General features: G+C 38.8%; 1 protein-coding gene across 1 annotated transcript in view; it reads right to left on the bottom strand.

Annotated features, from left to right (window-relative positions):
- LOC124253554 overlaps window positions 1–9,226 on the bottom strand; it is a 71,946-nt gene extending 62,720 nt beyond the window's left edge. Inside the window, exons 1-8 of the mRNA XM_046687359.1 lie at window positions 8,956–9,226; window positions 8,526–8,540; window positions 6,911–7,146; window positions 6,086–6,245; window positions 5,108–5,215; window positions 4,639–4,774; window positions 4,017–4,132; window positions 3,516–3,777 (exon numbers count right to left, since the gene is read on the bottom strand). Of these exons, the coding sequence (XP_046543315.1) occupies window positions 3,516–3,777; window positions 4,017–4,132; window positions 4,639–4,774; window positions 5,108–5,215; window positions 6,086–6,245; window positions 6,911–7,146; window positions 8,526–8,540; window positions 8,956–9,226 (1,304 nt within the window). The remainder of the gene's footprint in view (window positions 1–3,515; window positions 3,778–4,016; window positions 4,133–4,638; window positions 4,775–5,107; window positions 5,216–6,085; window positions 6,246–6,910; window positions 7,147–8,525; window positions 8,541–8,955) is intronic.
- Window positions 9,227–9,438: the final 212 nt, after the last annotated feature.

The raw sequence follows: 9,438 nt of genomic DNA, 5'->3' as shown, positions 1-9,438 counted from the left end.
AACTATAAATCAGCCGTCACCTAACTCAGTTTAATAACCAAATACATAACTAGGAAGAAATATTGGTTTGTTTTCATTGGATATGACTTTTAATCTTTCAGCGATAACTTGTTCTCGTTCTGAGGGCCACTTCAGCATCATTCGAGTTATTTTAAGGATTAAGGAGCATATTTCAGTACATCTTGTAATAAAGCGACTGGTCAAAATGAACAAGAAAATTGATGGTGTTGTTTCATGTGTCCAACAAAAGAAAGTAAAAAATATCATCTATTTCACAGATTCGAAAAGGTTGAGGTAATATGGCCAGGGACATGTCATGATGTATTCATAATGAGCATGAACAGTCTCAATGTGCATGAGCCCCAGAATGGAGCAGAGGAAATAGACAACAGTGCCCATATGAAGACCCAACACACCTTCGAGAGAAATTGCGTTAAACAATACATCTATGTTTCACATATTGTTTTGTTAAATAAAGCTTTGCCCTGTTCATGTTTTGTAATTAATTGAAAGGTGTTTATTACGATTTTTAGAAACAAAATACTGAAACTGGTTTTACACAAGATTAAGATTTTGACTCAACTCAATTGCATGTTAGGTGTTATTAAATTTACATATACACAAAGAAGTACGTCCACTTCAACTCCTGTCACCATCCACAGATAAAACAAGCTCACATTGCCACCCTCACTAAAGCCATTTACCATCCTGATGCCTCAGCAGTGAACTGAAACATGTGAAGAAACAAGTCATTCCCCTCGATGGTTACCCTTCGGGCCAAGTCTCAAACATTATCAACAAAACTCTCAAAACACCTAATAGTGCGTTTGTCTTTAAGTAGAGTTCGATCTTTATTTTCCTTTGGAAAGCGTAGTATTTGTTAAACGACTAGTACTGAAGGCTTCATTGATATATCTGAGAACCCAAGCCCCAAAATAAGTTGCAAAGATTTTGAAAGGTTTTCTGAGAAAACCAAACATTTCCTGCACTTTTTCGTGGAATTGCTTCTAAAATGTCATACTGTTTGCATTGTTATACGTGAATGTTCATTTGTGGATGAGTATCATCCATTCCGTATATTTTGTGATGAGAGAATCTCAGTCAAGCAGGTCATCCTTGAATGTGTTGATTATGTCTCCCTGAAGGGTGAAGGATATAACTGTACATCTTTTGAAAAAGAAATACAATGACTTGATTTTTAGCAGAAGTCATGTTTTTAAAAATATTACAAAGTGATTTATAAATTTAGTAGAATGAAACAGAGGCTGTCCCTTGAAAGGCGATTGAAGAGACGTGAAATAATTGTCCCCAGACGGGGTAGGGAATTCCCACCATTCAAAGCATTTTCGTCTCTCCAAGGTAGTGTAGTTGTTAGTTGGAACTGTTTGGCTAAAGTTTCCAGAACATTGCCAGCAGCCATATTCATGCTGAAATCATGTTGGAGGAGCATGCAGGAAGGAAATCTCCATGGTAATAGCATGGTATCCTTGCGTTAATTGTTGGTGACCTGTAGCCCATCCTTATCATGTGGTGTTATGAATAGTTAGTTGCTATGGTTCATACTAGTTTTAAATATAGATATGTGGTGGCTTAAGACACTTTAGTTGCATGATTTATACATGAAAACACAATGCCATTTACAAAGTGGTCAAGCTCAACATATGTTATATTTGGCTGACTCTGAGGGTGTGGGTTCGAATCCCGGATGGGACTCAACCCAACAAAAATACTAGAATATGTACTTTACTAAGAATGTGTAACCCCAAATTTAACATATGTTACATGATTTACACAGTTTGTTTTATGTATAATTGATATATAACATGTTGTATCATGATGTGGCTGAAATACCACCGATGTGATTTGAAATGTAAATGAACCCAAGCTCAGGTGTTTGTCTCATAAAGCATAACGTTAGCATTGTGTAAGTGTTTTGTAAATAAATGTCTTTACACTAAGGCTTCGCAGATATGAATGGAAGAGTAAACGGATTTCAACATATATTTCCACTAGCAGAAAACGTTTTGAAATAATATAGGTGTACATAACTGTATTTTGGCAGCACGAAGAACATAAAAATGCATTTTGGTGGACAATCATCCTTAAGAACTTGTCGTGCTTTCTCTTGTGTTATTTCAGAATGACAAAAACTACGAGTTCTGACAAGAGTGGATTGGACATTTTTTCAGTTTTGTTTTTGAAAATCGGATCGGACCAAAAATGTGAAAACGGTATGACTAGTTTTATGGTGGAAACTGTCACCGTAACACTTTAAGATTCAAAAACAAAGCTCTGATACCCAAGTCCTGCACGTGCCCCGACTCACAGGGAGATCGTAGGACTACGACAAAGTCAATGTCAGGGGTGTGATTTACGACAGATCAAAGATTCCCTTGGAAGTGGAATTCTTGGTCACTCTGAGCTAATGGGTGACGATGGGTGAGGAGGTCTGCAGAAAACATAAGGCAGTTATTCAAGAAGTTCGTTTATTAAACACTCAAAGTTGGAGCGATACAAGGTCCTCACTTATATCGTCTGTTCAGATACAGTTTCACCCTAACGTAAGAGTTCTTCTACCGCGGCACCTTCGAGTGGTATCGGTGTCTCCCCTGCACACTTTGGACTTGGTGTTGACCTTTGCCACGGCGTACGACATGTACTGTTGGTAGGCGTCGGGAATGACTCTGAGGTGTCGCAGACCAACGAGGGAGAGTCCGCTGTCGCGGATGAAGTCGCCAGCTCGAAACCTGCACCTGTTCATAGAGGAGGTGTGGATAAACTTAGACCTGCCTCTAGCAATCACGGAGAACTGAAGTCCCCAAGTTGGGTTAGGGAGGGGTGGGGGTAGTGAGCGAGCGACTTGTGGAACACCACGCTTAAACATTGCATTAATATCATGATGGAGGACATAAAAATTGGGTTTCACATACAATGGATCGAACCCGGACCATCAGTATAATGGGTTTAGGAAATGTCTAGCATACAGCTCCTCAAGAGGGCAAAATGAGGAGGGATGGTCGGGGAGCCTAGTGGTTACAACATTCATTCGTTTTTCACTTGATTTGCCATATGGGTACAATGTGTGAAGTCCATTTCTGGTATCCCCCGTGGTGATATTGCTGGAATATTGCTAAAAGCGATGCAAACGCATACTCATTCACTCACTGGATATGAACAGATGTAGCTAACATATGAACCATTCGCAATACATTATTAAGGGATGCCTAAGGCTTCTCGCTATTTATCGCCACAATCTAAACTGAGTCTTTATTCACTCAACACAAATTGTAATAATACTAATGACAATAAGTTAGGGTAATCCTGATGAGGAAGTGAATGAATGGTGTTTTACGGCAGCAACATTTCAGTTTATCACTAACGTTTCTGAATTATACAAGGTTGAATATATGAGGCGAACTAACACACAAAACATTGCCTCACAACCAAGCACACACGGAACCAACTTCTTGCCAGGACTACACACCAGATAATGTGTTTTGTATATTTTATCGTACCGGGATTCGATGAAAGAAGGACAGTTGGATCCGATGTAAGTCCTGGCCGATGCGTTGCTGATATGTTCCTCCTGCTCGAAGAAAGCAAACAGGTAGAGGTGATTCAACGATGATGCCATGGGCATTTGCCAGTCATATACCTCGTCACCGGAAGTGATGTCAGCACCCGGGATGTTGACGACCATCCAATGGATAATGGAGTTTTGATTGGTCTTTCCCAGTTCAGGGGTCAGGTCGAGCATCATCAGGGTGTACTGCTTGTCTAAAAACAAAAGCATATCCTTTTATCATGAGAGTTGAATAATCATCCTAAACGTTTGATTTAAAAATTCTGTTTTCTATCTATAAATGTAAATTGTTTGTCAAATCCATTTTTGCGTGCATAATTTCTTTGCACTGATTTTTTGTCATGTTTCTTTGAGTGCAAAACCAATCATCTTTTAGAAATTTGAGACCACGGCATCGCCACCCACGAACTGATAGTCGGGTGAGTTCTCTCACCTGAGGGAAATTTATCTCCGATATCCAGTGGGACAAATTTGACTTGTGGGGATATCCGAGTCTCCACAGAGCGCAAGAGATCCATGTTCCGATAATCTACAGTGACGTTTACTGGGCTGGAACAGTAAAGAGACAGCCATGAAGGGGTAAAAGATACAAAGGCATAGCATTTCTCTTGCCAAACTTTTTTATTCGTATGCTTTTTCCCGTGCACACATGACTTCAAGAATACACTTTGAAATCCAATATACTCTGAATCATTCCACCATGTTAAGCCTCTTTCACACAGTATTTCTATGATATATGTTAGAACAGGAACATGAATGAAATCTATTCCACGGAGGCTACATTATTGGGAACATGAACGTACCCCCATTTTGTGATACACTCTATCGCATGATCCTATCGAGGAATCCTTAGAAGATGTGTACGGTTCCTAGCACATGAGAGTTGCAACATTTTCTGACTATACGCATGTAATATTGGGGACTTGGAATTAGTCATCATTTGAGACACACTATTTCGCTTCATGTGTGTTATAGAGAGGCCATGGGCGTATCCACCTTTTGTGATACATGTTCCAGATACAGATGTGTTATAGAGGGGGCATATGAGTACCAACCTTCTGTCATACAGCATTCCGCACGATTTGTACGTTATAGAGGGGGCCGTGAAGGTGACGTCAACGGATACACTGAGATCAAGACGTTCCGGAAGTGACGGGAGCCCACTTTTTTTCTGAATGTAGCTGCTGAACCCTGGATGATATATGGAATGTTAGCTTCATCATTTTTTGGGGGGGTGAATATATTAAGAAATATGTTTGAGCCATGCCATAATATATCCAATGCATACCACGTGTTATTAAACGCTCGTTACAGCTAATATCGGTAATCTAGACAAAAGTTATGGAAAACAACTTAATTATCTCTTGAGAGCGACGTTTCGATACAGATTCTTGTACCGTTCAGCATTTCCTGTTTGACAACGGTACCAGAATCTGTATAATATTTATGTGATCACTTTTTACTCTTTGCACTGATTATGACCAGGCTCTACAATATTTACAGATATATGCTTGTACAACTTACACTGCCCATAATAGACTGGACATCTGTTCAGAAAATTAACAGACCGGATGAAGGCCGCGGTGTACTCATCTGTTGAAGTCAGAATCACGCTGATGCCATAGGATCGGGCTGCAACCATGAACAAAGTGTTTAGCCTACTTGCTTTAACAAATGCAAGGTTGGTGCACAATAGACTGTGCATTTTGCTGTCTGGTAGTGTTATCCATACTTAATCAGTCTTGGAATAGTATAACATAGATTCCGTTAAGATTCAGTTGGGCAGTGGTAGTTACTGTTTAGTTCATCCGTAATATTTCAGTGTATTCTGACCCAGTGAGTGAGAGAATGTTCTAGAAAAGAAATGTCGGGAAGCTGTTTTTATATTTATAAAGGAAGTACACCCTTAGCATCGTCACTGCACAGTCCAGCAGTTGTGTGAAAAATCCCTTTTCACCTCACCTAAGACAATCTTGGAAGCATGACCGCTTTTGCAGCATTGTGAATTCCACAATATCTGTCTATTTCCATCATGATTGTTTTATATTTCACTTTCTCATATATTACCATTGTATTTGTACTGCCTAAATATTTTGTGCTGCAATTGTAATTCTCTAACAGCAATTTAGTCAAGCTTAAAAGACAAGAGTTGTGAAAAATGTCTTTGCTTGTTGAAATCACTACGGAATCCCGAAAGTACGTATTTAATTAATTAAGATAGAGTGGATGATGTTGAGATATTTGCGAATGTATCTACAAGAGAAAATATGAACACAGTAGTTATTCTTTAGTTAACGTGTGTGAAATAGATTTCATTCACTACTGCTTTGAAGAAAGTTATTTACAATTCGTGATCTTTAAATGTTTCATTTGCAGGCACATTTTCGCAGAATGATATCAACATGAATTTCATGTAAAGACATGAAACTACAGTACAAGCTAACACCTTCAGCTTGGTAATGAATATATATACTTTAACAGAAAGTAAGCATTTGTTCTTACTTGAGAGTGCCAGCTGCGACACAAGATCCTGCACGTGGACTGGGCGTCGGCTGTTAGGAACCTGTGAGGGGTCCAGTGATCTCTTTTGCTTAAACACGAGCCAAACATAGGGGTTGTTCCGGTCCAAGGGGTTTCCAGGCCCAGAGTAAGGAAGTATAGTCTGGAAGGGAGGATATATAGGTTAAATTTTGTATAATTAATGGTAGTCATCGATCGCTACAGGCATTCGACAAAACGGGAATTCTACTGTGACGTATTCAGGCTATTCTACACACACATTCTAATTATTAGTACGTAGAAAAACCGAGTTACGTTTGAAGTAGGGATTACGCAATGTTTCCAATGAACGCTTGATGGCTACCTTTGATACCACTTATAAATATGCTTTTTAGTGTCTCGATCAGAGCAAAATTTGCAGTTGTTAGAGGCTACAATTATTTTGGACAAGAAGGGAATTTCACTGACGCATTCAGGCTTTTCTACACATGCATTCTAAATATTAGAACTTATACTTTGTAAAACCATTTGAGGTTTAAAATGACGCGATGTTGTTATCATCTTTTGGTGTTTAAGGATCGCTTGTGAACGCTTAACGGCTGTCTTTACTTGTTATATGTCTTTTAGTGCCCCGATCAGCCATTGTACAGGGACGTGTTTGCAATGTACAGGCCTGATGTTTGCAGTTTTTCCGCGAATCGTTTCAGACAAGGGCAATTTTAATACGTTTGACAAATGTTTGGTCGAGTTCACTTGCCAAGAGGAATCGTATTGAACGTTTTGCTCGGCACTCATTCAGTTTATTTTGTATAGAGGAAGGTCACCCACGTCTCCATTCTGTAATCTGCCGCCGGGGACGTTGACGTATAACGCATGCATGTAGAAGGGGTTGGGGTCAAACATCATGACGGTGTAGAGGGCGTTCTCCTCCGCTGGCCACGTCACTTCCGGCTCCTCACGGAGGTCATAAGGGGGATAGATGGAATTTGCCAGAGGGTCAATGACGAAATCTTGTGGTCTAGTCAAGGGCACTTGTACTATCCTCCCACAGCCGTTGTATTTCCCTGATGTTTAACAGTGACACTCGTGTACATAAGACGGTATGCCAAACACTTGAAAAACACAAAATGCATAGCTTGTCTACTTTTTGTCGTGCAATTTATAAAATGGACGATCAATTATGAATCTTTATCTTAGAGGTATAATGTATCATACCATGATTCGCTAAATGTTTAAAGAGTAATCTTATATTTGCATATTTAGCACAAGATTAATTTTTAGATAACATAAAAGTAATGTTTGGACATAGCTTTCCATGTTATTTATTAAAAACAACAGAAATTATTTTGGTACATCCAGCATGTGTTTTTATATGAATAAAGGTGACAAGTGACAAGTTTATTCTGTGTAGAGGCCTCAAGGCCAAGAGCACATACATATACAGAATAATGGTTGCGCATACAAAAAAAGTGGATACATAATTAAGTAGGTAGGTTTCTCTGAAGGAATATAGCAAGGTTTTTAACATGTTTCACATTGTGTGATGACAAGAGTTGGTATAACTTATTCTTAGAGGGAAATGTGTGAAATAAACGGGGTATAAGCTGCTCCTTCAAACTTTTATAACATGGACACACTAATACCAGGTGGAATTCATCTTCTATGATATTCATGTTACATTTAGAACAAATAAGTTTATTACATTCAGTGTCATTATCATATCTCAAATTACTCACTTTTAACTGATTAGACTGGAAACGTAGTTTATAGCATACACGGAGTAAATCTTTGTTACTGAACAATTCTATTATGTATTTCTCTGTATCTAAAATGAGAAATCACTCCGACCTGACAGAATATCTTGCCATTCTTGAAATTGAATGTCTACACATCTTTGGGAAAACATACTCATCAATATTTTATAAATATTAAATATCACCAAAATCCTGTGCAATCCAGACATAGGAAAATCCTGTTGAAAATGAAAGTCTGCGAAGTCCAGTTACCCAATTTATCTTTCCATCATTATCAAAGATCTTTAACTGATCATAGCAAACTTTGGAAAATCGCCCTGAGTGCATATATAAAAGTCTGCATTAGCAGCTGACACAGAGACTGAAATATTTAACACAAACTGGATGCCTCCCTACATCTCCTAACACCATACGAGTTGGGGTGAATTTTGATACACTTAAACATCGTTTGAAATACAGACTATGTAGTCTTTCAATATCACCTCTGTACGAAAACCCCCGTACAATAGAATTGACATTATATGAACAAAACACCTTGTGAGATATCCCAGATTTTTTCAGAAATAATAACAATTGTTTTACTGATATCACATATCGAATCTGTCAAAATAAAATAATCAAATAAATATATAAGAGAGTCTTGTATATATGACCGAATATGTGGGGTCGGACAGGAGATATGTACTCACGGTCAGATCCATCAGCTGAAAATATAAACATGTATGTGTAAATGACAGGGTATCGTTGATCTCCTAATGTATTGACGTAACCAATGAAAATACTTTCGACCATTGAATCCCCCAATGTTAACTCCTGAAACTGTATACACACAAGAACAGAAGCTATCTTGTTTTACTCAAACATCTGCCTCAAACATTTGATATTTTATCTGCCAACAACACTCACATAATAGTTACCTCCCTTTATCTTAGGTCAAGTTGGAATCAGAATCCCTCCTGGGTACCGTTAATTGAACTATTATCCCAAAACGTATCACTACAGGTATAAACAAATCCTTTTACCACAAGAAACAATTCGAATTATTTGAATTTAGTTCATTTCTTTCTGAATCCGTGAAATGAAAGGAGAAAAGGCTGTCATCGTGAAGGTTTTGCTTACTTGGAAGAGTAATATGGTAAGTGACGTTGGGGACGAATCCAAGACCGCTGGAATCGGTGGCACCCTCCCCCATAATTCGAGAGAGGAGGGATTTTAGGGATGGTGTGGTGTTTCTACACAAGGGGCTCACTTTGCCAGGTGGGCAGTCAGTCGCGTACCTCGTCCCAAACCAGAAGGCTGAGGTATTGGTGTAGAGGGATCTCATTTTCGCAAGACACGGTCCGTCAAGACTGTCGATGCAGGCATTCTGGGCGTGAACATCTGCAGGCATTGGAATATAAGGGAGCATTTAAGAAGCTATGTCACAGGCATAAAAAAAACATCCAGTTAAAGGACCTCTGAACCCTAATGGTGACTTCATGCTATTGAACTAACATTCGACAGGTCTCCTTAAACGTGCATTTCAATAAGTAAAGACTATGGATCATTATATGTAATAGTAAATGACACACATTTGCAAAGTTGAGCACCACCCATAATTAT

The sequence above is a fragment of the Haliotis rubra genome, unplaced genomic scaffold (genome assembly GCF_003918875.1).
Source record: "Haliotis rubra isolate DU_JTF1 unplaced genomic scaffold, ASM391887v1 Scf544, whole genome shotgun sequence".
Classification (NCBI taxonomy): domain Eukaryota; kingdom Metazoa; phylum Mollusca; class Gastropoda; order Lepetellida; family Haliotidae; genus Haliotis; species Haliotis rubra.
This window is presented reverse-complemented; position numbering and strand designations above follow the sequence as displayed.